The following is a 27,587-nucleotide window of genomic DNA, read 5'->3' on the forward strand; positions in this document are numbered from 1 at the left end:
CTGTCTGTTTTTCAATGTGCCTCTTATACGTTGTCATTCCATCGTTTTCGTGGTCTTCCTACTGATCATATTCCCATTGGGAAATCATCTCTTACTGTGTTTACTACGAGATTTGTTGTCATTTGGCTTATATAATCATTCCAATCTACTCTTGATTTCTTACCCAGACCTTGATGTTCTCTACCTTGCATCTACGTAGTATATCTGTACTTCTAGTTCTGTCCCATAGTGTTTTACCATCAATTTTTTTAAATGTTTTCATCTCTGCTGTTTCTAACATTCTTCTTGTCCTTTCTGTGTCAGGTCATGTTTCTACCACGTATGTCGGTCTGGTGACTGTTTTGGAAATTCTGCCTTTCTATCGATTTTATCAAGTAATTTTGGCCATTTTTTGTTCCAACTGCTATTCCATATGTCAACTATTTTGTTCTGGAAATATGATTTGAGATATGTTTCTGGAGTTTTTGAATAAATCTCAATAGTTACGTCCTCTAAGGCTTCTTGTGCACATTTATCTGCCAGATCATTTCCCGTGATTACAATATAAGATGGCACCCACAAAGCAATGTTTCTCTGATTTAGATTGTGCAATTCTTGTCTAATGAGTTTCGCCACAGGATAAAAAGAATAGATTTTAGAGATAATTTCTAGAGAATTTAAGGACTTTTGTAACGTGACATAAATATGGCTTTATATTTTGCAAAAAGTTCTCCTATTAAGGTATTATTAGTCTCTACTAGTTTATATTTCTTTATTTCACCCTTTGTTAAAAAGGCAGATGCTACACAATGTTCCGTCTTAGATTCATCGGTGAATAACTGTTTGAAGGATGAAAATTCAGAAATTAAGGCAGATTTAGAATTAGTAAGATCACGATGGGTTTTTTTCTTATTTTTTGACAATAGGTCCAAATTTATGTAAGGAGAAGATATTAGTGAAGGAGGAGGAGTGGGCATCTTGCTAGGATATATTTCAGGGACTTCAAGGATTAATTTATTTATGATTCGTCTGCATCTATCATAAAAGGGAATGTTGGTTAGGTTAGGTTAGAACATATGCGTGCTGAATATTCGAGGAGCGAATAGTTTGGTGACGTTGTAAAACTTTTCTAAAACATATTCAATGGAAATTTTCTCTAACTTTCGTCTTATTTTTTTTTATTTTTTATATCTAGAATATTCATTTTGTATGTGTAGAATAAGTATAATTGCTGCCACATTCTTCTGAAAAACAACTTCCATTCTATTCTATTCTGATATTAGTGATTGGGTAATGACCTGCATTTTTTTTCAATTAAGTTTTTAGTGATATTTGTGAGTGAACTCCTGAAGTTGATTCTAAGATTTAAAACTGTTAAATACGTCACTATTTCCTTTCATGATATAAATTCAGTGTCACGTTTGCCATGTATTTTTATATCTTTCTACAGTTTTTTAGTCTACGAGCTCTAATTTTATATATCCAAACATTTCCTGGACTATCATTAACTTATTTCTTTTATATATTATTAAATTTACCAGAGTATATTATAAACAAAAACTAAGCGTATTAATCTATTTATTTTTAAAATTCTTGTAGTACACTCGAAAACATCTAAAATAATTTATTTTGCTAATGAAAGTCAAATAAGAATACAGAAAATTCTTAGAAACCAGAAGAAACCTTGAAACGGTCCTCTCAAAGTAGATACAAACACAAAAATTTGAAACTAAAATATCCTGTGTTTTGTGAAACCGTGTCAAACAATGCAGCTGTTTATATTATCGGTAATGATAAGTAATCCCAGGTAGAAAAAATGTAAAAGGGACTTTTCTGGGTATGTTAACAGTGAATTTCTGTGAAGTAACACCTGGCCAAAGAAAGAGATTAAAGTATACAATGAACAATGGCAAGAACGGCAAATGATATTTCAAAAGAATAGAATTTAGTCTATTTTGAGCAGAACCTTTTTTTTTAAGACTGTGATGAATTACTCGAATTACTCCAAATTTCTGTTACTACCAAGAAAACGACATGTATAATGGAATTAGTGCCTTATTTGGACGGCAAAAAATCTATACAAGGTTGTGATTTATTGATATGAAAGTAATTGTACAAAAAATGAAATATTTAATACTTAAATGTGTGATATTCAGTCAGATATCTTTGAATTTTTTGGATTTCTGTATATTGACGTAACAATTAAATTTACTGCATACTCAATTCAATTGCTGCATTGCAAGTAAAAAAACGTGGCACGTTTGGTATATGGTTTATATATTAGTGTGATATTGTATTGGATGTGGTTTGTCTAAATCATATTAAAAAAATTATATTACTGACGCAAGAGGAGAAGCCAATATCACAGATGCTACAGTAATCCTGAAAGTGATATAAAGTCGGTAACTTAAAAAAATATTTTGAAAAATATACACTATTAGTGAGCAGTATAGTATTGTCTGGGGGCTCGGTGGACTGAGACCTTGGAATCCCTGAAGAAGACATCAAAGATGATGTCTTAACAGAAGACTGTTAAGTTTAATATTAGTTTTTGTATTAGTATTAATCTTAGCTTTAATAGGAAGGAAAATATATAAAAAGGTGAAAGACAACCGTAAATACGTATTTCTGACCAATTGGTCGTCATCTGTACCGTGCAGTCAAGTTAGAATAGGATCAAATTAACGTATTTACGATTGCCTTGTACATTTTTATATGTTTTCCTTTGTATTCACGTTACGAGTACTTGCTTAATCAACATTATATATATATATATATATATATATATATATATATATATATATATATATATATTTATATAAAATAGTATTCTCAAAATGAATAGTTATGTTTCAGACGAACTAGGTACAGTTCTAATAATTACCTCTTACTTGTTGTGTCTTTGCTCCAAATAAAACTGGCATCCACGCGTTTAAGAAGACCAATTCATATTTTATACATCTTCGTCTTAAAGATATTTGACAAGCTGCCGTGTCCAGCGACTCGAGCTATACCAATTGGTCTACCTGGGATTTTAATGACTCTGCAGGTGTTTAACACCGGCACAATCATAAAATATTTTTGGACTTTTATTGTACCGAATGTCCACACAATTCATTTTTATAACCATCTATCCTTCAAATGGTCCAAACTAGTAGTTTATAAACCTAAGAATAAAAAACATACATCTTAGATTAGATTTAGTTTTTATTTGAAAGTGTCCCGGATTAAAATTGACATATATAAAAGTTGATTATAAGATTATTTATTTCAATTTTAATATCTGTGATGATATACGACATAATGAACTTATAAATTGTCAAGCATTAAGAATACTGAGCAGTAAGTTATTTCTAGTATAAGAAATTTAAATTTAAAACTCAATGTTGTGGGATAAGAACATTACGATAAAGACAAAAAAGAGAATATATAATACCCTGACAAGAAGTATCCTGACATATGGGTCCGAAAACTGGACAATAAACAAGAGAAATAGAGGTAGAATAAGAGCAGTAGAAATGGAGTTCCTGAGGAGAAGCTGTAGACTTACAAAAAGAGACAGAATTGAAAACGCAGAGATTAAGCGGAGAATGGGAGTGCAATCAGACATAATCGACTATATAGAGGAGAAGAGACTATCCTGGTACGGCCACGTCAGAAGAGCGGACAGAGGACGCTGGATAAACAAAATCACAGAATGAAGTCCGATTGGAAGAAGAAAGAGAGGAAGACCCCGAAGGTCATTCAGAGATGAAATCGACGAGGCTATGGAGAAAAGAACCCTGCGAGATGGAGACTGGAATGACAGGGAAAATTGGAGAAAACGGTTGAGTGAAGGAAGACAGTAAAAACTGTGGAAATCCTTAGTAGTAGTAATAGTAGAAATTTAAATTTCTGTCACTAATGGAAGTGAATGCCTGTAGAGTTCGATAAGCAACTAATATAAAACTTCATTTAGTTAGCAATTTAAAAACCCATCCTGACCTTACTTTACCTAGGTACAATATCTTAAGCCGGAATCAGACAGCTTGTGGAATGACATTCTTCGCTAGTTTATGTCGACAAAGAGAAACAGAAAATCGATATTAATGATCAGAAAATAGACAACGGTTGACACCACACGTTACTCTGAAATTAGTAAATATTTCCGTGTTGATAAATGCACTCGACCTACCCCAAATGATGGTGAGTATCGAGGGTTAAGTCTGATCACTGCATAGTAAACTTACCACGACACTGACCGTACCTTCCTAGACGCGTCCGTAGAGTTGGACATGCCGTGCATCAGCTTCTGATTTTCTTTTGAACCGGGTAAATTTACCGACAAACAAGGGGATAGCATGTGCCGCCCATAAATATATAGTTTTGCTTTATTCCAGGTATCGTAAACCATATATATTTAGAAGAAAAACGGTATTCCACTTTGTGTTGGTTCCTGTCTTTTTGTATTACTAATATTTTCTATTTCTCTTTGTCGATGAAAAACGCAACTCCACGTTCCGTGGAATATCTCCTTCACAGTGTCATCAATTATACTGCTGTTCACTTTCTGCCGCAACCGTCGGATTCCCAATCTCCTTATATTATTCTGCATGCCGTCTACCCATCTGTGTCTCTGCTCTTTCTTCCTTACGTACCACCCAGAAACATTTTTTTCTCCACCGCCCTCTATAAGTGAGCAGCCTACTTCATTCGCCCTTTTTTTTATTTCATTCATACATCTAGTTTTTTAATTTGCAGCTACAGTTTCTGGTTTTTTCTTAACCTGTCTCTAACTAGTCCATAAATTTTTCTAAGGATTTTTCTTTCCTAACTTATAAGTGCTTCTTTATCCTTGCTGCACAAAGTCCACGTATCGCTTTTATATATCTACTGGTCGAATCACGCTTAGGTACAAGATCTTTGTGTTTCCATTGGCAACTCTGGAATTAAAAAACTGTAGTATTTAAAATTTGTTAATCTCACGTAGGAGTCTATTTAGGGTGACTACTTGATCTTCTGCTTCTCCTTGATTTTTTGGCACCAGCATAAGATTGTTTTTTTTCTGTGGAAACCCGTGGTCGTTTTACCTTCCTATGAGGTATTTTGGAGTTGTTTAGGCCTCTTCCAAGTATGGTTATAATCTTGTAAGTGTCTCTATATCATCTGCATGAGCTAGGTCTTGTATAATTCTGTTAAAAGAGAGTTCCACCTGGGGTAGCTGGTATCTGTCTCATAATTCTTTCAACATCTAAGTTGAATAACAAATTGATAGTCAATCTCCTTGAACCTAAGCGGATTGTTATTTTAGTTGTACATATTTCCAGTAGTTACGTCAAATTCGCTCACTGTTATATACAGTATCGGCTTTTTCCACAATAGTATGCTCTTTTAAAGTCTATGTAGAGCTGGTACACATTCTATGAGCAAGTTGTACGAGCATCGATATTATGCTCGCATTACTTTTCTAGTATCTTTTTCAGTGTGAATATTTGGTCAGTGGTAGAGTGGTTCATTTTCAAAAGTCGTTTATTGTGTTACCAATGGAGCCAGTTGGCGTAGTTCCTCTGATAGTGATCTGCTTACTAAGTGCTTTTGTAATACGTTTGATGAAGTATTGATGTACTGATATATTTAGCAGAGAAATCCCATTGTAGTTTGAAGATATCAGCTTATCTCTATTTTAATAAATGAGATCAATGTTTGCTTCACCCCAATCTCTTGGCATCGTCACTGTTTCCCATACCTCCTTAATCAGCTTAGGAATTTTTACAATCACGGCTTCCCTTTATTGTTTTATAAGGCTGTCTACTGTATAAAAGCCCATCACACTGCTCTTTTGGATTTACGGTTATCCTAATAAGTGTCAAATATTGAAAAAGTGTTTATAAAGTGGCCAAAGTACTAACATACAAAACAGACATGACAGAATATTTGTTTTTACTCACTTTAACTTGAATAAATTTTCGTTTTAGACTTTGGTGCTGTCAAAGTTAAGGAATGCAATGGGTGTTTTGAGTATACCTACATCTTTTTTTGTGGCTTTCAAAAAGGCTTTAACGTCTGCTTTAAGATTCTTTTGAGTAGAAATCTTCCCAAATATTTAAACATTTTACTAGCTGCGTTGCTCATCCTTCCCTACTCAGACGTTTTCGTTGCTTTCGATTTTCACCACAGATTTCCTGGCTAGTTTTTAGTAGTTCTCTTTGTCTTCGAAAATATGGCCTGATCTAGTTCCATAGTTTCCAAATGGCACGAGAATCTAGGTACTAGATGGATACTCTGGGCATAGCCCGTTATAGTCGGAGAAGGCCATTGGAACCTGAATGTCGCCTGATATCCGAACGTACCATGTCATTAGCTTTCTCTAGTTCATGCTCCAATAAAATTTAGGAACCAGGACCGAGCATAAAGACTCTTCTTACACGACACGATTTTAAGTAGAGAAGATTGCAAATAGCTTATTACTCTAAGCTTAGCGCATTACTCTATAGTTATACGTTTTGCCAAAGCTCGCTGAGATGTCACTTCACAATGATGTGGATTTAGCACACAAGCGTAAAATAAGGGAACTTTTATTCCAATAGTGCAATTATCCATGTTTGAATGTAAAAACGGTTATATAAGTTTACGTAGCTCGTACATATATCGTTAATACGTTTTTGGTTATGTTTACTTATTGTGTATGAGACATAGAATAGTAGCTGAAGAAACCAGTGTTTATTTATAAATATTGAAAAATTGGTTTTTTAATAATTTATTTTAAAATCTTCTACCCCGACAGTTTTTTAATACAATGGTATTTACTTACTTTAGTTCATAATAAATACAAAAAATATATAATTGCGTTTCAGTATCTTTCTTCTTATGTCACTCATTCTTTATCGTAATATTGATTACCATCAATACTAGTTTTCATCAAATCTTTAAACTTAGTTTTCTGTATATAGTTTAGTTTTCTTTTATTTATTTTTTATTAGACAGATAGTTAAAATATTTGGAGAAACTTAGTTACTGTACATGCCTTATTTTTGAATTTAATGTATTGAAAGTTTTTCCATTTATGACTAGAAATCTGCATTTTAAACAGTGTTTTTAGTCCATTTCTTACTCTATGCCAGGGAAAAATAGTAAATGTATTATTATTTAAGAATATTAAAACTACTATGGTAATTCATATATTTTAAGTGGCAATAACAGAATGGCTTGATGATAAATTTATTCTTACTAAAATCTTTTCTTAAAATCAAGGCACATAAGAACTAAATCAAACCATGTAGCACTTATATATAGTCAGTATTTATTTAATTAATCAAAAGCTGGTCAAAAATAATTGGCAAAATGACACTTCAAAATAAACCTGACAAATGCATCAAACACGAAACTTAATATCTTCCCTCGTACATCAAACTACACCTTACTTAAAATATATTTATCTAGTATCATAACTTATTTCAGATTTTGACAAAATTACCAATATAGGCCCCCAAATTGTTTAAAATTTTTCAATTGTTAGGGTAAAAAATGGACAAACACTGGCTTTTTATTTATTTCAAAATTTTTTATTTTTGGTTTGATTTTTATTTTGTTTTTTTAATTTTATTTCAGGCTAATTTTTTTTCTAAATTTTGAATCCTCGGGAGGTATCTGAAGTTATCGGACTGGGACGAGAATAAGTGGTAAACAGAATCTGTGTCGTAAGAAGAAAGAGACTTATAGTTCCATGCCGAAAAAAATATTGTGATATTATTTTGTATGATAAAAAACTGTTCAAATGTTTGTATATATTCTATACAGCTAATTGTAAGTTCCTAATAGATCTATAAGCTGCTTCCTATAAGTTATGACTTTAAATAATTTAAAAACCTGTAATAAATTATATTTTAATAAAAACTATTTTATTAAAAATTTAAATCGATTTTTAATGCATTTTGTTCAGCCACCTTTTTCTAAATTTTAGTGTTCTCTCATATTGAAATTATAATAAAGATGGTAATTAACTTTTATTCCTTACCAAACATTTAGTTTTTGATTTTATATATAATTGAAATAAAATAGAATCATCTTATTAACGAAATCCATTTTATAAAAAACAAAAAAAATAGTGATAGCACTAGAATTACTAATAATTGTTTTATTGTCTCTAAGGTTTAGTTTATATTTCGACCTGTTTTTGCAACTGCTTTTATATAAAATAGAATTTTTCATATAACAAGTTGATTTTTGAATACTAACTATCAAGTTAAAGAGAGGTCTAATGAAGAATTTGGAAGTAATCCTGCGTCATATCAAAAAAAAATGAGAGAGTAGCAAGAAATACTAGAAAGAAAATAATCTTAAATAGATTTTATATCTTATATCTAATTCTTCTTTTATCCCCCGTCCATTTACTGTTGGATTAAGGCATTATTTATTGTTTTCCAGGCTTTTCTGTTTTTTGGAACTTTTCGTCCAGTTTGTTCGAAGAACATCCACCCATCTTAGTGATGATCTTTCGATACTTATCTTTTTCCCATGTAATTCTTATTTTATCCTAAGTGTGCAACTTATTTTTACGTAAGTCATATCAGTTTATTTCATTAAATTAGTGCCCTTAGCTCTATTTCTTATATTTAAGTTCCTTATTTTATGTATTGCTCTATTCATGATTTTGCAAACCTAAGATTTCCCTAATATTTCTCGTTCTATTTATCTTTACGTTACTCTCGGTCTCTCTATTAGAATTTTATTTTAAAGTCTACATGGGGCTTCTGATAACATGCAGCCATAATAGACTCTTCTTCTGAGAATAATAAGAATTTTCCTTGATTTAATATGAAGTTCAGTTTACCAAAGGCAGCTAATATTAGCTAAACCATCTAAGAAATTTCAGACCTTTGGTTTTCTTTCAACACCTTTTTGAATTTGCAGTTCTATCTGCTTTGAGGCTTCATGTAGTTTGCTTATCGTGGAGCCAGTTTCTTCTCCGTTCTCTTTGAGAATATTTTATAGGCCTAAAAAGATTTGGTGATATAGGATAAACGTCTTCAACTCCTTTTCCTGGAAAACTTTTATTTGTTTTAAGTCCCTCATCTATTTTTATGGTTAAGATATTATTTTTGTAAATAAATGATTAAATAAAAATAAGACCAGTACTTAAGGTAGATAGATAAATAGTATTCAGCGAACAAAGTAAGAATGATTTTAGATTATACACTATTAAATGTTTTTACAAAACACATTGTTGTTTGCAGAGTCACATAACATGCCATGAAAAGTAAACAATGTACTAGCTAAAAAAATATTGAAATGGTATTTAGGTTCAACATTAAATCTATATGTGTGTTATTGTCTTGCAGTGAATAATTTCCGTAAAACGAGGAGAAGCCTCATTGTTATGTTATCCAAGAACTTACTGTAGTGATGTTCAGCTGTCATAAGATCTCTTAGGAGGTATTTTGCTATGTTGTTTTAAATAAGGCTTCTTGTTTTGTCGTTCATTTCGTTCGTTTTTTCACATTCTAAACTCATATTTCTTTCAGTCAATCTTTGTTAATTGATCAGTCTTTATAACTTAGTAGTTTTTAGCGTATTTCTTTATGCTCTTCTCGTAATGTTTTTGTCTGATAGTAAGTATGCAGGTATTATCGCTGCCTTAATTGCTTGTTTATGTATTTATGCAACTGTTAGTTTTCTCAGTCAAGTGGCATATTAATAAAGTTTATGAAACTTCGTTAATTCTTCTTCTTCATTTTACTTTTACTGCAGTATTTCTGAAGAGTTCTATTGTTTTTTCCACTCCACTGCTTTACAAATTTCAACGAGGACGTGCTTCCCGGTCTTCTTTTTCCTCCCATCTTCCCTTATGTAACCAATCGCATCAAGACCAGATTCTTCAACAATTATTAGTTTACGCTTTTTTAATTGTGCCATTTATGCCCCCCAATCATATAGTTAATATAAAACTAAGATGTTGCAACAAAATAATTTCATAGCAGCTCTGCTTGATTTTAAGGTCAGTTTATTTTATTATTTAATTGTAATAGAATTAACTGTTTAAAAAATAAAAAAAATGGTAAACTTTGGAATTACGAATATCACGTTCCGCACATTCTTAGACCATATCTTCGAAGAAGGACAAGATTCTACATACTGAAAGCAAACAAAATTTAGGAATATTATTGAAGAAAGAATAGAATGTGGACCACAAAAAGGTATGTGCATATTTTTATAAAATCAAATCATAGTAAAAAGAAATCAATTATGACATAATATATTATTTATGTTAAGAAAAGGTGTAGTGTTTAGAATCAAGTTCAACATTTGTATTGAGGTTAGTTTCGATTTGGCAAGATTTAAACAAGATACAAAATAATTTTTTCTTAGGAAGCCATATTTGGAAGTTTATTTTCTTCTGATGTTTTATATATAGAATTGTTTCTTTAAATTTACCTTTTTTCTTCGTCTTATTTTTTGTATGTTTTCGCACATTTTTGAACACGTTCTTGAATAACTATTTTGAAAAATGCTACAAACTAAATTTAATGATTTTTAATCATTTATAAAGGAAGAAGAATCATTAGAAATAAAATAGATTACATTTTAGTAAATAAAAGATTTCGAAACAGCTTTACATCTGTCAAAACTTGTCCTGGAGTAGACTTGGAGACAAACCATGTTCCACTGGTGGCAGTATTCCAAGTCAAACTCGAAAAGAGTGCATATAAAAGATAATTACAATCATACAACCTACGAATGCTAAAAGACATTAATACGAAAATAATGGTCCAAGCTACGTCAATCGAGCAAGTGACTGCAATTACCGACGAATCGAACAAAAACAAACAAATAAAGATATTACAGAAATAGTTCAAAATGTAAAGATAAACGGCGGATAAATTAATTAAGAAAAAATCGTAAATAACAGATGAGATCCAAAAACTATTGGACGAGAAAAAAAAAGCCAAAAATGACTCTAACCTATATAAAACGATAAATATAACAATAATAAAGGAAATCAGAAAAGCGAAAGAAAAAGAATCAATGGAAAGATACGACGAAATTGAGACTCTACAGTACGATACAATGTACATAGTAAGGTTAAAGAAATTACAGGTAGTCTAAGAGGGAGACAGAAAGGAAATCTAACTAAGTCTGACGGAAATATCATCTTGGAAAAACAAAACAAAATAAGAACGTGAAAAGACTACTTAGAGAAACTGAGGACCAAAGAGATAAGAAGCTAGAAAAAGAGGTAAATGATGGACCAAGAATATTACAGAAGGAAGTTTATTCTGCAATAACACAGCTAATGTATGGCAAAACAGCAGGTCCCTAGAATATACAAGCAGGAATACTCAAAATAATAAACAACGAATCAATCGCAATAATGACAAACATACTCAACAAGTCTGGAGAAATACTAACAGAATGGCTGAAGTGTGAGTTTATTGCATTTCCAAAACAACTAGAAGCCAAAAAATGCGAAAAGTGCCGTACGATAAGCCTCATGAGTCCTCTAAATTTAATCCTAAAGATAATCCATAGGAGACTTTACATAATTTGTGAAAGTCAAATTTCGTCCAATCAGTTCGAGTTCATAAAAGCTGTTGGTACGAGAGCAGCTTTTGTTCTCAAAAAGTCTTATTACAGAAATGCAGATACGTCAATTGCGATGTATATGCTTATCTGGTTGATTACGAGAAAGCGTTTGATCTAGCACAGCACGCCAAGATGATGCATTATACAATGCATACATGCAAATCTCGTTGAAAATGAATACATCGAATATGTGAAAACCATGCATGGCGTGAGGCAAGGTTATATTTTGTCTCCTCTAATTTTTAATCTTTACTTTGAAGGAATATTTATCAAAGCTTTACACAAAATTGGAAAAGGCATTCTGCTAAGCGGGTACCGACTAAACAACATCAGATTGGAGATGACACCATAGTATTTGCGGACAACTTAGAAGACTTACAAGTCCTTATGTATCGCGTATTACAGTCAACAATATGGACTCAATCTTAACGTAAAGAAGACCAAGCTCATGATAAATTAATGATAAAAAGATAACATAGGGTCAAGTCTACATTAACCAAACCCAATTAGAAAGAGTGAAACCAGCAGATAAGAGCGCGCATCGGAAAAGCTAGATACACCTTCTACCGGATAGGGGCCTTCTTTAAGAGTCTCAACTTCTCTCTTGGTATAAAAGTAAGAATTCGGCGATGCTACGTCTTCTCTGTCCGTTTTTAATAGTGTGTTTTAATATATATTTATTTTAGCTTAAACTGTTTGCCGACATTTCTATCTTTAAAATATATTCTTTCCAAGCTTATTAAACAAGTCCTCAATCTTAGCTTAGTTCTAAACTCAGTTCTGACCATTCAATAACTTTAATTTGCTATTCCTTTATTCCGTTATCAGGGAATAAGGCAAAATTAAGGCTAACAAGACCTGTTTGATTATGTAATTAATTCCTCCTCAAATCATCATAGATCCACCACCACATCGGTTGAGTTGATAAATGGAAACAAGTAGTTAGAGTTTAGCTGAAAGTCTATATAAACGAATAAATTACGACCATAATGTACAGGTGTCCAAAGCCAACGTTGACAATCATGGTATCTTGCAAACCACAGTTACCATCTTACTTTATCAACCATTAAACGTGTATCTCTCTTCAGTCCTGACCCCCAGAAGGGAGTGTAGTGGTCATTGTGATGACGTGTATTGTCCGTCTCTAAAGATTTCTCTGGTAATTTCTTTTGACTCATGCACGGGCACAAAATTGAAATATTTGTCCTGTGGGCGATACACGGAATTCGTAACATTCTTCTCTAACTAAGAGAACATTTCAGTGGCGTCTGTTTATCTTTCTGCTTATCGCAGGGTCCAAGATTCATATCCGTATGTCTATATTGGCAATATTAAGCAGTTTTCTGGATTATAAGTTTAAGCCTAATTTTCTGCGTAATATCTCATCAATAATTACCACTTAATTTGCCATTTCCAACTAACTCTATCGGTATGCCGAAGAACGTGGTACTATGGTGTCGTTTTTCTTTTGTCACTCGATTTTTCCTATATCCTCCAGTTTCCATAAAGCTTTGGTGAACTAATGTAGGGCTAATCATCAGACCTACAGTAAGATAAAAGAGATCTTGATTCGAAAACACGGGCTGATTAACTTTAACTTTAGGAAACATAATTTGGTTTAACAAAAACTTTTTGTTGTTTTTTACTGAATATTTTTGCACAAGAAAAAGGTTATTCTTTGTAGTTGGCTATGTACCATATATCACAAATTTTTTCACAAAAAAATCCTTTATAAAAGGTGTATTTGTTTAAAAAAACCCTTTCAGGTTAAATCACAAAACGATTTTGGAATAAATATGCCATCTTCAGTGCTGCCACTACATATCTAAAGCCAATAAATATATGGGGGAAACCCTTTAAATACCATTTAATTTAATCAGTTGCAACCTAAGGTCTGTTTAGAGACTACTCTCTGGACCAGCAACCCCGGGAGTTTACATTGCCATGAAGGGAATCTACCTAGAATTTTAACATCCTATAAAATTATGAGCAACCATGTAATGTAATACCAAATAAATAACATGTAAAGGTTTTTCACCCATATATACTTGGTGGCTTTAAACATGTATATGTATAACTAGTAGCAGCACTAAATATGGAATATTGATTTTTAAAACATTCTACAATTTAGCCCGAAAAGGTTGTTTTAAATAAACATACCTTTTATAAAAGATTTTTTAATAAAAATGTTTGTAATATTTTTACATTTATCTAATTATTCTGGCGTTTACAGTCATTTAACTTTTTTATTTTGGTAAGTTCCACTACTGGTATTAATTTTTTTAGCGAAGATATGCCTAATAACATTGCCTATATACGTGTCATTATGTCCTTTTTTATTTACCATATGTGTAATATCTCTTATTTACCTTAAAAATATGGTGATATAATTTTTTAAAATAACCGTTTCTTCCATTTTTATTTGGTTTTAGCCTTTCACTCTTTTTTTACCATGTTTGTCATCTATTGTCATTTTTTTGAATTTCAACTGGTGTTCAAACAACAAATTAATTCTAATAAACTATCAAGACTTTTGTACGTACACCCTACTTTCATTTTTACTTCATGTGTACTCAGTTGACCGTCATAACATACATAAGATATATCCATATAAGGGTGTTAAATACATATAATATAGCGATCTGTAGGTTGTTGTTTTCATGCACGAACAATTAGTCAGCTGACGGAAATGTAAATTATGAACAGACTTAAGACGTGTTACAGATAATTTTAGAATGTAACCTTACATTTATATTCGAGTAAATATATGAGAGTTGATGTAATCAGCCATCTTAAATTGTAGTTATTCTTTAAAGTTTTTAATTTATAGAATCTGTGATAGTCGATCAAAATTTCACTTAAGGAAATTTAAAATTTATTTTTGTCAGAGTACTCTCTGTGCTGTTATAGTTATTTTATAAACTTCGTTATATTTAGCTTTACCTTTTTGCATCCTTCCTTTAGGAATTTAGCTATAATCCAATTTTCGTCCCGCACCCTGTAAGTTGTTTACAGATACCTCATTTATGTTGATGTTTATTCTTCTTTGTTCCAATTGTTTGTGTATCCTTCTTGTTCTTCATATATTTGTATATGTTCTATTACTTTTCTTCATTTTATACTTTACTAAAGTATCTAGTTCCTTTTTATTTTATTATTATGTAGCCCTCCTACCATTGCCACTATTCATCTGTGTATGTATTAATACACAAATAATATTATATTATCGGCATATTGAGTTTGTTACTACGGAGCTACGTCGGTTCCATCTTGGTTGGCGAGCCACAAATCTTCGAGGGTACATCGATGAGGACAGTTTCTGCATGTAAGAAGATGTTCCATGCTCTGTGTTTCTCCACAGGCACAGTTCACATCATCTTGGTCGATTTTTCCCCATTTTGCCACGTTTGATTTTACTGGAGCGACCCCCGTTCTTATGCTATTCATAGTTTTCCACGTTTTAAAGTCTAGAAACTAGCCGGTCCATTGAACCTGGGGAAGATTAAAATACTCAGGCGGTTCATCCTGCACTATTCCAAGGAAGCTTTTCCTAGATTTTAGTCGCTTTTGTGGTGTTCGAGCTTTGTATAGGGCATGCCGCTCGTCTGCGATCTGTTTAATTTTCTCTATGTGCTCTGCAACGCCTCTGCGTGTTGAGGGATCTGCAAAACTTCTGCTTTATATAAATTTGAGAGTGGCGTTGGTTTCATGCACCCCATTACTATCTAGTCTTCTATTTTTATCTACAAAAATTGTTTGCCCATTTTTTATGATGACGCAACTTTTATATTATGCTATCATTATTATTTATTTACATATATACATTAGACCAAACAGCTAAGGGTACATAGTGTGGAAACATTCCAGATGAAACTAATAAACAAGACAAAATTACGAACGTTAGAAGACACAAATAAAAGATGGAGTGGAAGAAAAAGCTTTATATCAGGGGAAAGTCTAGACAAGAAGAGTTATGCTACAACGTATCACAGAAACAGGAAACACTCAAGAAATAGCGGAGGTATATTCATCACCTTCCTCGATTTTGAAAAAGCGTTTGACTTCGTAAAACCCGATGCAATGATAAAAATGTTACATAACGATAACATTGACAATATAATAATAAATAAGATAAAAGAGTAATCCAGGATGTCTATTGTAATCAAAAAGCACGAGTGAGGCTAAACAAATCAAAGAACATAGATCAACCGGTACCCGATAAATAACATTTGCTACGTCGAGGACCCCGCGATAATCACAGACAACAAACATCATGTGCAAATAATGCTAAATAAAATAAATACTGTAGGAAAAATATATAGCTTGAAGACTAAAGCTGGAAAACTAAATGAATTGCAATAAGAAAAATGCACTGTACAAGATTACACCTGCAAATAGATAATGCTGCATAGGAGCAAGTAAAAATACTCAAATACTTGGAAATGATAGTGAATGATTAATGAGATCCTCAACAAGAAATACAATGTCATACTGAATAAGCAAGACAAGCTTTTATTAAATTTAAACCGCTACTATGTAACTTTAATCTCCGCTACACGATGGTTAAATGCTATGTATATCCATATTTTTATGCGGCATGGAGATATGGATGTTAAAAATATCCTAAACTAACAAGTTGGAGGCCTTCGAAATGTGGATCTTACGAAGAATGTTCCACACCACGGACAGATAAGGTGAGAAACGGGGAAGTCTTAAGAAGGGCAACTAATCAACTCGATTAAGGTACAAAAAATTGGATATCAGTGCCATACACTGAGAGGAAAAAAATACGCAATCCCTAAACTAATTTTCCAAGGAAAGATTGAGGGCAAGAATGGAGAAGGTCGCAAACAAATGTCGCGGCTACGGAATATAAAGACCTGAACAGGCATAAATAACACTGGCGAGCTTTTTCTTGCCGCAAAAGACAGACGTCTGGCCTTAAGATAATTCACCAACGCACTATCGGAACACAATAAAAAGAAGAAAGGTTACTTGCTTCTTGCTTCCTTCTGTTTTATTTTTCATTTTTTCACAATAGATTTCTTATACTTGCAGAATCTCAAGTAATGAAAATAAAAAAAAAGTAAGAAAACTCTATGGAAACTTAATGGAAACTCTATGGAAAAGTTAGTTTTTTTCTAATGTTTTGTACAGTTTTTTTATGCAAAAGATATGGTTATAGTAAACACTTTCTCGTAGAAACAATAAAATTTATCCTAAAATATATTTAGCAATAGCTAATGATATAATAACAAACTCCATAAAATGAAATCAATTCTAAGAACGAGTTTTATACACCTTCAAGAGTTCAACAACATTATCCTCTTGCGTATCTTGGAATACAGTTAAATAATTTTATATAATCTAATGACAACAAACTAATCAAAAAGATAATGGTGCTGGTAATTATTTTTTATTGGGCATCGACACTGGAGATCTGAGTAATAATCACGAGTTTATTTAATAGTTTATAACCAGTGAAGTGAGAAGAGTTTTGAGAGCTAACCGGACACGAAGCTTACAGAGAGAATGATAGTGATTATTTTGATTTGGGTTGAAAATTACTGACAAGTAGGATGCAGTTTTATATATTTTTAACAATCTTTGGATAATGAGTTGGCTTTTTGCAAACCCATTTCGTTTATTCAAGTACATCATGTGCCAAAATAACTAACAATAAAAACTGAAGATTCACTAACACAAATTAGATACCAAAAATTTAAATAACGGGAATTTTAGGACTATTGCGGTGAAGGTACTTCTTAATACTCAACGATATTTTAAAGCATATTTGTAAAAATAAGCAGCTGCTAAAAATTTTTTGACGGGGTTTATTTATAGTTACCGGTTCGTTTTCCGTAAAAACAGCTTATTTTATCATACTCCATACATAAGCATCAACAATAAGGAAATTCTCTGGTGTAAAAAATTGTTTTAAAGAAACTCTCAGTACGCTCTTGTTGTATGTCAAGGAGCTCCTTCCGTTTAGAAGTGTTATTATACGGTTGAATTGACTTGGATCAATTAAAAATATTGTCAAAATTTATTCTGAATATGGCAAATGATTTTTAGACAAAAAAGCTGAATTTTACGATCAAAGCATCGATTTATCGAGAATCTGTACTCCGTAGAAAAAAATGTTTAAAACAAGAAATATGGCTGAGATAATTTTAAACAAAAATGTTTGTTAGCACTTGTAGAATGAGCAGTTCTCTCAAAAACAACACTTGAAGCCATCGGCTATTTTAAGTATTTATATCAACTTGCCGGTCAAAATTCAATATCTTCTGATAAAAGTATCGTACCGACAAAAATCAAAATCCTTTTTAATTATGGAAAGTGCAGCTTTCGTGTACAATTTTTAAATTTTACCGCAAATAAAGTCACTTTCTATAAAGCTGTTAAATAAATAAACGTTGTGTAATTTTTGCCAATTTTATGATTCCGATAAGATCAACAAAATTTATCACTTTCCTTGACCGATCGCTGTGGAGTTTTCATAACCAAAGCCTTCTTGTCAAAATATATAACATAACATTTTAATTTTGACTTTTGACAACAAATATGAAACATTTGAAATATGCCTAAAAAACGCTAAATTTGAACTTTATCGTACTATAAACAATCTCACGTCAGGTAAAATGCTTTCACGAAGACAACAATAGGTGGAATATACGGCTGAAGTTGTGTAGTTTTTAAAAGCATTCGGGAAAACGGTTAATTCTACAGAAAAATTTCTAAATACAAACGAAAATATATAAAAAAAAAACATCAAAATAAAGATTTGTCATTCTATCATTCTATTTTTAAATTCTCGCAAAATTCAAACGTGTTAAGTTCTTTAATCATTAAGTTTTAGTAGAATATTTTAAATATGTATCTTATTTCCTTACCAAGAATTAATTCGTTATTAACTTTGTCTTGCATTTGTGGGGCCGGTTTGTCCCTTTATGGTTATTATATAGGACTCGACTTGGAAAGAAATGATAATTATAAACCTATGTGTGATATTAACCCACAGGTTAGCTGTAGTAAGGCCATGCAATCTAAATGTGGAAAAGGACTTGGTATTTTTGGAGAGGATTCACAATTTTACAAACCAAACAGTTTATTTGGAATAATGTTTTATAGTATGATAGCTACATTAGTTCAATCCAACTCAGAATTCATCGCTTGGGTGTCCCTGGTATTAATAGCCTTGTCAAACTTTTTATCTATTTACTTTGCTTACATACTCTATTTTGTACTTTATGATCTGTGTATTGTGTGTGTAGCTATTTATGCGGTGAATGTAATTAATTTATTATTGATCAAATTAAAACTTAAAACAATTGATGCCATCAGAGAGCAAGAAGAGGAAAAGAATAAATAAATTTAGGTATAACGTGTTTACTACAAGATTCGTTGCAACATATTGTTCAGTTATTTTATTTTATAGTAGGATTTTCGAAAATAACAAAATTATTAAATAAATAATTTCTTAAAGAAAAAATTTCTGTTCAAAATTATTTTAGCTACATTTCTTGTTAAAAAAAAAATTTTTTTCTTCGTCGCACTTATTCTTGGTAAATCAATAAATATTTTGGGAGAAAACTACATCATGATATCTGAAGGACTAGTATAAGTTTTGGATTTATTTAAAACGTTTTTCATATCACACTTAGTAAATTCTTATAAGTCGGTGATGGCTTTTTAAATATTCTTATTGTACCATTGTATCCCAGTTTAAAAAAATTAAGAGCAAATTTAGTCTAGTAGAACCCGAGATATGTCATTTTTTTTCGTGTGCTCTATTTTGGACACGGATTTTTTGGAGAGCGCGACTTGCCCTTCACTCGGGTACCAATACTCCTTTTACTCTAGTCGGAACGCAAAGTACTCTTTGATTACAACACTCCTGTTTAAACATTTTTTAATAATTTCGTTTGCTAAAAATTTTGTTAAAAACTTTGACTTTTCTTATAAAAGATGGTTAATTTCATCCCTAATCGTTGTTAATTAACGTAACAGTACATATTTTCAAAAAAGAGACTATCTTGGCTCCGCTTGTAAGGGTCTTACCTATTTTTTTAGTTGTTTTTTGTAACCAGCTTTCCGAATATTTTTTGTCATTTGATATGAACTAACTTGAGTTATTTTAAATGTTTATAATTTAAATATTGCTATTTATTATTAATCCATTCTGTATACATAAATGGAATTTGTTTAAACATATTTTCTGTAGGTTATTCGTATACGTCTAATCAAAGAAATTGAGCTTTAGATTATTGAAATCCATTTACTCGAATTATCTGGACCAGCCTTAGCAATTATAGCACATTTTGGAAAAAATCTTATAAACAAATTAAATTTCGCAAAAACTTGTTTCAACGCATCTGGCCCATCTTTTGTACACATTTCAAACACGATAAGATTGATGGGCTAAATTTTCAAGTACATTTAAACAGATTTTAATATATAATGAAAAAATTATTCAAAATATTCAAAAACAGCGATTGTAAGATTTTGTTGTTCATTTTGCGCTAATTTTTTTGTTTATTAACCGATTTTAATTTAGTATATCTCATTTTCTATGTCTTTTTTGTTCTATTGTCTATTAACGTCAAATTTCCAAACAAGTTTTCAAGTTATGATCAAAATAATTTGACGTTTTGATTGTTTATGTAAAAATATTTCCACTAAAAAATTAATGAATACCTCATATACCCAATACCCAATATCTCATACTATACATGTCAACTGTCAAATCCATCTCTACTACTTATGTCAATTAAAAAACTAACTTTATTGGACTATAAGCTACTTCTGGCAATTCTCGAAGTTCATATCGTCATGGTAATCACCGTCTGTGAATTGTGATTTCCACCTAAAATACGAATCTTTAACGACTTCATTGGTTTTACCAGAAGCAAAAATAATTAACCTTTGTCCTTTGAAAACAGGCTTCCTAAGACCGCTAGAACTAATATCAATCCAATTTGTGAAAATGGTCGTTCGGTTTTCCCTAATAATCTAGTCTTAAGTTGCATATATCGTTTATTATGAATCTCTTTTCGAAAATTTTTTGGCTTTCATTGTAACTTGTTCCTTCTACTAACTTTGTATGTAATCGTTTAAGGCTTTTTTTTCAAGATGGATATTTATACTAGACCGACTGACCGACGTAACAAGTCTTCGTCAAATTGGTCCATTTTTTGTCGTTTGTCTAGAGTTTGTTTCTTTTAGACGGAAAAGATAACTTGCACCCTAGTGCATAGGGACTAATTCACCCCTTACTCAAAAACGCACCCCTTTAAATGGAAGCACTTCGCAGCTTTTTTTTAATATTTGGGGGTCCATCTACCAGATGAAACAATAAAACCCCTTTAACGTTGCAGTTCCTTCTAGCTATCTTTTTGGACATAATCAATAGCCTATAATTTATCAAGTTTCTGAAACTGCTTTCTTGTGGCATGGTTAAGTTAAATATTATGTTTTTATGGGATTAAGCCACAATTATTGGTTGTGATTGTGATGAAAATCACATTTTTTACTAACTAATATTTGACGTTTCGATTTCTACTCCGCAAATCGTTCTCAAAAAAGTTTTTCGCTTCCCGAAATGCATTTTCATTAGAGCAGCAGCTTCAGGCTCTATCATATAGGTATTTAATGATTCCTTTTTAGATCTTTACGTTGTGGTTGGAGTGGTAATTTAAATATATGTTAGTGTAGGTTGGTTTTCTGTACACTTGGGTTGGATACCCTGTGTCTTCTTTTTTGATTAGCACGTTCAGAAAAGGAAGTGTGTTAATGTCTTCTTGTTCCATGGTGAATTTGATTTATTCTTCTTTAATGTTGATGACCATCAGGAATTTATCCAATGCTCCTATCCTATATCTTATAATTTATATTTCATCTGATTTTATTAGTATTTTTTTTACATATTTTATTTCAGTTTTTATATGGTATTGTGTATGCCATAGCTTTTAAAATATAGAATATTTTATAAACACTCTAGGCCTGATACAGTTTTTAAGTGGGGCAATAAATCTAGCAAATCCGTTAGATTAATTCTGTCAATGAATGGCTGTTTGTGTTTTTTCGGAGGTTCGTAACAGTGACACCTGATTTATAGGCAGAGGTCCTCTTGGCGATGAACCAGTTCCATCACAATAGAACCTGTGAGAAAAATAATTATACACAGCAAGAAAAAAGTCAGCAAAGCATAAAAACGTGAAACTTAACATAAAGTTAAAATCGACTAGTTTTTACCGAGTTGGAATATTTAAAAAGGACATCCTTTGGAGACAAACGAACGTCTGTGGATGTTCAACTGTCACCCATCAATAACTTCGTACAATATATGTATACGTCGATAATTTCGAATTCAGCTTTAAAAGAAGATACCCAAAATTAACGATAATTTTTTTCGGCTGGACCTTGACTTTAAATTTGGCATAAAATGAAAATGAAGCATTCAATCGCCGCGGCCATTTTTGAATAATTAGCAATTCTAAACTTTCATTTGTTTATTCCTCAGAATGCAGACAAAGGAATATCGATGACATATTTAAATATTTAAATAGCGAGCAGACGATTTAAACCAGTCTGACATTTTTATGTCGACAGAGTCCATCATTTTAAATGAGAGACTCATAGCAGGCGGTAATTTATTACAGACAGCGTATATAAAACTTTCAAAGTAAGGACACTTTTTAATTATTGTTCTCTGAATGCTGATGGATACCCTATACGTTTAATTAAAATGTGATTTAATAGTTAAGAGGACAGCACTCTACAGTTTTTTCATCGGCAAGACAGATTATATTATAACAAGACATTACATATCAAATTTCGTTTATGTAGGCATATATGCTACACATAATTTAAAATCAAAAATGTATTTTGATTTTAATATAGTTTTATTAACATATCCCTTTAATCAAACAAGGATATACATCTTGGAACATAGGTTTCTTCTTGTATTTTGTATTCATAATAATAATAGAACGTACTATGTTAGTTGTTTTTGAGCATTAGATATAGATAAAGACGTTATAATGAATCGGAAAAAATTTAGGCAGTACAGTTAGCCAAAGTCCATGATGGATGGTAGAACTATAGAGTAGGAATAAAGTAAAATATTCTAATTATGAGTATAAGTGAGAGAGATAAAATTAAATTTCAAGAAACCATCGAAAAATAAGAAAATTAATTTACTTAAAAAAAGGACGATCAATTAAACTTTGAGAATCATTACTGCGGTTTGTTTCCAAGGAGTCAAAATAATAACTTTTATTTACTTAAAAAATTGCTGTATACAAACGGCTTCTAATCTAGAACTCAAAACATCAACTTGAAAGTTAATTAAAAGGAGTAAGTAAACATAAAGATCCTTGAAAACCAAAAGTAAAAAACAGAAGGGAACATGTAATACTTATGCACCACCGAATTGGTCACACAAGATCTACTTACAACTAAATATTTCTATGTAAAAATATACCTGATTGTAAGGTGTAAAATAGTGATATTTAAAACATTCCTACTACGGTGTCCAAAATATGCTAAGCAGCGACAAAAATACAACATCCCTAGAAACTACCCCAGAAGAAAACACAACCAATCAATCAGTTTATAACGTTCTACGCCGTCTTCTGATTTCCAGTCTCCATTTATCTCGGTCATTCTAAAGGTTTTCTTCAACTTCCCTCTCCCTTAAGTCTTTATCGATTCCTTCTCTCCAACTTAATTTCGGTCTACCTTGCTTTCTTCTTCCACGCGGTGTCCAGTTCAATACTTTCTTATGTATTCTGTGTTCACCCATTCTTTGGACGTGTCCATACCATCTTAGTTGATTTATTTTGATGTCCTCTTTTATATTGTGCTTAACACCCATTATTTCTTGTATTCTTTCGTTTCTAACTCTGTCTAATCTTGATTTTCCAGCCGCTCTTTTCCTGAAGTCCAGTTCTGTTGCTTCTAATGCTTTTAAGTTTTTTCCTTTCGGTGGCCATACCTCACTTCCATATTTAACAATGCTTTTTATAATGCTGTTATAGATTTTGTGTTTGCTTTCTTTGGAGACTGTTTTGTCCCACAGTATACTCTTTAATTGCCTAATGGCTTGTCTTTCCTGGTTATTTCTATGTTTAATTTCTTCGTCTTATTTGCCATCGTTGGTTATTTTTTTTTTATTATTTCAAATTACATGCTGTGGCCATTGACACGAGGAACTGTATTACAGAAAACAATAAATTAAGTTACATTGATATCTAAAAAAAAAAGAAACTAAAAAACTAGCGGATGATTACAAAATTGAAATATAGATAGGTGATACAATTACAACAGGTGATATAATTTACAGGTTTTAAGGAACTCTATCACATTAGACATATTGTTTTTGGATTTTAAGATATCACATAATATTCCGTGGATACCATGTTTGATCCGTGCTGCTGCGTACTGGTTACATTCCACACGTATATGGTGTACACTTAGACGGGAGTTGCAATATTGGCAGTTTGGAGGTTCTTCGGGAACCATCAGATATCCGTGGGTTAGCCGGGTGTGACCAATTCTAAGCCTTCTAATGATGGTCTTCGATTTTCTTCGTTGGTTATTTGCATGTCTAAATATTTTTATTTTTGACTGTGATTTATTTCTCGCTGTATTTCTTCCAAGATTAGATTTTGTTGAATTCCCTCATGTATTCAGGCCATCACTATCTGATCGTTTGCAAAACTCAATGTGTACAATATTGCGTCATTTAGAGGAATTCCCATGTTTCTACATTTTCTTTTCCACGTCTTCATGCTTGCCCCGAGTAGATCTTAAACAAAGTAGGAGATACGCAGCATCCTTGTTTGAGTCCTTTGCTGATAGTGAAACCCTTGGATACCTCCTGACCTTTCTTTATTTTACTTGTGTTGTTCTTGTCTTGAACAGCCTTGATTAAGGTTATACTAACATCTGTTTTTTCGATAGCTTCCCAGAATTTTTGTTGTGACACACTATCACAAGCTTTTTTAAGGTCCACGTCCAGGAAATGCATTGGTTGATTTCGTGCTACTTTTTTTTTTTAGCTGGGTAGCAGTAAACACATGGTCAATAGTTGATTTACCTGCTCGAAAGTCGGCCTATTCTTCGGCCTCCATATCACAGAATTCATCTTCCATTCTTTTTTTGATGAGTTTCCCGTAAACTCTCGAGATGGTGCTAGGGACTGCGATTCCTCGATAATTGTCACATACATCTTTACTTCCCTTCTTATGTATTGTCGTGATAAACGATGTCCTTCACTCCTATGATATACTCTCTCCGTTAATACATTTTTGGTAAGAAGTAATTGAAGAAGTTGAGGTGTTTGCAAATATTCTGCCCTTTCTTCCGCCAGTAGTTTTGCGAAGTATTCGTCCCGTTTATCTAGGCTGATTAGTGAGATAATGTCTTTAGTCATATCTTGTCGAAGAGATCGAAGTATTTTCCAGCTTTCCGTGCTTCTGCTACTTCCAAAGTAAGTGTTTATTCTGGAACAGTTTCTTTCCCAGCTTTCGTTTTTCTTCTTAGTTATCGCACCTCGTACGTTTCTTTGGGCTATTCGATATTCGTTTTTACTTTGATCAGTATTTATATTTAAGTGTTTGTGGTATTTATCTCGTTTAATCTTTATTTTTTTCTTTGATTTCTTTATCCCACCAATATGGCTTCCTTCGTTCGGTTTTCTCATATACACCCATACCCAAAACTTTTTTGCGTATCTTAGAGACTGTCAATTTATTTTATAAAATCTAACTTTTACTACATTTCTTATATAAAAATATTTTATATTTACCCATAGTACCTAGTCATTGTTAATCATTTTGTTTTTTAAAAAATAAGCTTTAATGTAGTAATCTTAGATGCATGAAAACGGTTTCTAATTTGAAGCATAATTTCTATTCCGGTGGCGATTCAGGAAATGTAAAAAGAAATTACAAGCATTAAATATAGTAAGAAGGGCAACAATCCCTTTTATCATTCAGGAGCGAACAAATACCTTTGACATGATTACTTTTTTACGACTGTCTCTCGTTTTCTCTTGTTATCCCTCGAGAAAGGAATTCTTCTCTCGCGATTGCAGCTACCCAACCCAGCTAGATCTAGCAAAACCAACTCGGTTATTAACAATTCATAACGCTTACCGCACGACGTGCCTTATACGATGAGGATGAAACGGCTAGGGACATGCGAAACATCTCTTGTATAAATAAATGAAATTTATGTTCTAAAAGCACTTAGCTTGAATATTAATACAAACCACAATGACGTTAAAATTATAACGATGTAGTATGATTGATGAAAGATTTCATGTTAAAAGTGAAATTTTTGTTATACTTCGTTTCAAATTATTGGAAATTTTCTTTTTTGAAACGTTAAAGTAATTTTAATAAAGCAATCATGCAATCAGAAAGCAATATTAAGTAAACTCTTGCAATACATATGACACAAATATCTAATTTTACTCAAGGGAAATTAAAGTATAATGTATAAAAGTGCATTTGAAGACTATTGCAAAATGTTTATAAGCCTCTGTTACGTGAACATCCAACTAGCAGTTGGAAAGTTTTCAACCATGAATAGAGTTGGAAAAGCAACCATTTATAGACTTTTAAAACAACTAAACGAAGAAACTATTACAGAAGCACCGAAAAGCTCTATAGGAAGAAAACCCAGTAACTGGACAATATTTTAAAACAATTAATTCGCAGCATTAGTGACGAAACATAAAAAGAAACAAACTGTGGAAAATTTTGAATCAATTAGACTTCGATTGGGAGATAAAAAATCTGTGCTTATAAAGAAAGAAGACATATTTTGTTGAAATCGCCAATATTTAAGTGAAAATATTTTGTAAGAAAACTTTAGCAAAAAAAATAGGTCAGATTTACTTGTTAGGTGTTTACTGAAAGTTACTCTACTGTATTAATATTTCCGAAATGAGATCTTTATTTAAGATTATACTTCTGATCAGATGTCAACACTCGATTTCAATCAACATTCAGAAAGCAAAAAGTTTTCTAGAAACTGTTTGTCTTGCTAAAAAATACCAACTTATATTTAAAAACACAAATTGCCATGGGTACGAGCTATAATGTTGTCATGGGAATTTTTCTGTGAATATTCAAAGACGAGTGGAACTTTTTTAGTAGGTGCAAAATAATCTAACACGAAGAATAACCATAATACAATTTTTCTGACATACAAAAACTTGGTTTTTTTAAGACTACTTAAATTCATAGAATATTCAGTGATAGTTTTCCAAAGACAAGTGATTATTGAACGACCACTGCACTCTCTAAACATTGTTGTTTATTTTAGGATATCTTGAAAAAGACTGAGAAGTAACATTTTTATAAATAGTCTGCATACCAGTTTTATACGAACTAATTGCTATGAAGACACTGTTTTTACACATTATCTGCTATTACAATATATTATCAAACAATATATAATTATCTGGGATAATTATCATCCTTTAGGAATTGTTTTTAACTATTATTCTGCTTTTAGCGACTATATCAATGTCATTAACCTTCATTGGCTCTCCACTTTACGTTATTATAGGGTATAGTATTACATTCAGGACTCTGTTCTATTAGTAATCATTTGTAAGTTTTCTTGCCAATTTTCTAATGATATCTTATAGTTCCATGAGCGTTATCGATGATTGGATATCATGCTGGCTATCATATTCGCTATCGTGACTTTATTGACAGCCACAACATTGACAACATTATCTTAGATTTTTTAGCCATGAAGTTCTGTGTATACCAGAACCACGTGTACCTTAGATCTTTCCCTGAGTGATCTGATGCCAAAGTTCATATTTTTCAGAGTGTCTTAAAATATGACCGAAGTATTCCAGCTTGCTTCCCTTTATTATCTTGACCAGTTGTGTTGTTTAGTTCAGCCCTCTAAGACCTTCACATTTCTTACTCTGTCGACCTAGCTTATTCTTAGTAGTGGTCTGTATGCTCATATGTCAAAGGTTTTTGAGCATTTAAGCATAGCGTCGCTTCTACTCC

The 27,587-nt window shown here is 31.9% G+C and overlaps 2 protein-coding genes across 6 annotated transcripts in view; both read left to right on the top strand.

The window, feature by feature from the left end:
* Positions 1-27,587, top strand: part of LOC140443442 (zinc finger homeobox protein 3-like) — a 929,042-nt gene that overhangs the window by 764,708 nt on the left and 136,747 nt on the right. Inside the window, exon 6 of one of the 5 annotated variants that reach the window (XM_072534703.1) lies at positions 7,567-7,866. The exons of the other annotated variants lie outside the window; for them this stretch is intronic. Within the exon in view, the coding sequence (XP_072390804.1) occupies positions 7,567-7,571 (5 nt within the window). The 3' untranslated portion in view covers positions 7,572-7,866. Of the gene's footprint in view, positions 1-7,566; positions 7,867-27,587 lie in introns of those variants that run through there. 5 annotated transcript variants of the gene reach the window in all.
* On the top strand, positions 18,367-19,006 carry LOC140443443 (vitamin K epoxide reductase complex subunit 1-like protein 1). Its single transcript, XM_072534705.1, has one exon. The coding sequence runs from the start codon at positions 18,416-18,418 to the stop codon at positions 18,911-18,913; it is 498 nt and encodes a 165-aa protein (XP_072390806.1). The 5' UTR covers positions 18,367-18,415; the 3' UTR covers positions 18,914-19,006.

Source organism: Diabrotica undecimpunctata, chromosome 6 (genome assembly GCF_040954645.1).
Source record: "Diabrotica undecimpunctata isolate CICGRU chromosome 6, icDiaUnde3, whole genome shotgun sequence".
Classification (NCBI taxonomy): domain Eukaryota; kingdom Metazoa; phylum Arthropoda; class Insecta; order Coleoptera; family Chrysomelidae; genus Diabrotica; species Diabrotica undecimpunctata.